This window comes from Opisthorchis viverrini, assembly GCF_000715545.1.
Source record: "Opisthorchis viverrini unplaced genomic scaffold opera_v5_2411, whole genome shotgun sequence".
Lineage (NCBI taxonomy): Eukaryota > Metazoa > Platyhelminthes > Trematoda > Opisthorchiida > Opisthorchiidae > Opisthorchis > Opisthorchis viverrini.
This window is the reverse complement of record NW_008752715.1, coordinates 1-928: the sequence shown is the minus strand read 5'-3', so window position 1 is coordinate 928 and position 928 is coordinate 1. Positions and strand designations below refer to the sequence as shown.

The following is a 928-nucleotide window of genomic DNA, read 5'->3' as shown; positions in this document are numbered from 1 at the left end:
GTTGAGTGCGTACAGCCAACCAACTGCAATAAAACTCTAATTAAACTGAATGAGCACCACTATCCACTGGCATTTTTCTACTTTGGTCAGTAAACCAGAAAACCCCATCAACAGCTTGATTTGATGTGCTAACCAATTTTCAAAAGTTGGCCTACCCCACCACGTGGTGTAGTGTTGGGAGGTGTCAAGGAAAATTGTTGTTGCAGTGATTTGGCTCGATAAAATTAGTTTCCAAGAGCAAACCGAAGTTTTTTGGCCGACTTCCGGGGTCATGATACATGGTCCAAGGTACCGTTACAGTGTGCTTGATATGACACGTGCCGCAACATACTCCAGTGTACCAAAGCTCTTAGTAAATGAATATTTCTGGATGAAAACAAGAAACACCCAGATGGATCAGCGTTACACGACCCTCGACCATATTTAGCATAACTAAAGTCAGTATGCTTCAATCACATCGTGATTTTGTGTGGATAGAGTAGGTATCTTCTCTGTGAAAAGTACTGACCTTGACAAATTGACGTAGTCGAGATGGAACAATTAGACAGTGTGGTGTGACTGGCATCTGTGCACGACGATTCCACAAAGGATAATCCAGAGGTAAGTCGTCGGATGGCGGGTGGATGGGATAGAATGAACCAGAGGAGAGTAAATGTTGACAAAGACGAGAGATTCGGTCTCCGGAACAGCTGAAATAAGCAGTATTGTACATATTGGGTTAAAACATGGTACAACAGGGCCAAACGTCTCGATAACAAAGTTATCGTAAAAATGGTAACACGAATATCTATTTTGCCTCAATGTTGAATCATGGAATTGCACAGTGAAACTGGTAAAGATCGATCCGAAGTACTCCAAATCAATCAGTGCATTACCATGGTGAATGAAGTCTCTGATTCCAAACTGTTACTAGCCATAGTTACACATC

At 42.0% G+C, this 928-nt stretch overlaps 1 protein-coding gene across 1 annotated transcript; it reads right to left on the bottom strand.

Annotated features, from left to right (window-relative positions):
- Positions 1–508: 508 nt before the first annotated feature.
- Positions 509–712, bottom strand: T265_15784 (hypothetical protein; the record flags this gene model as incomplete). The annotated part of the gene is made up of 1 exon (XM_009179129.1): positions 509–712. A coding segment is annotated over one exon (204 nt), but the record flags the coding sequence as incomplete, so codon positions are not given.
- Between the last annotated feature and the right edge of the window lie 216 nt (positions 713–928).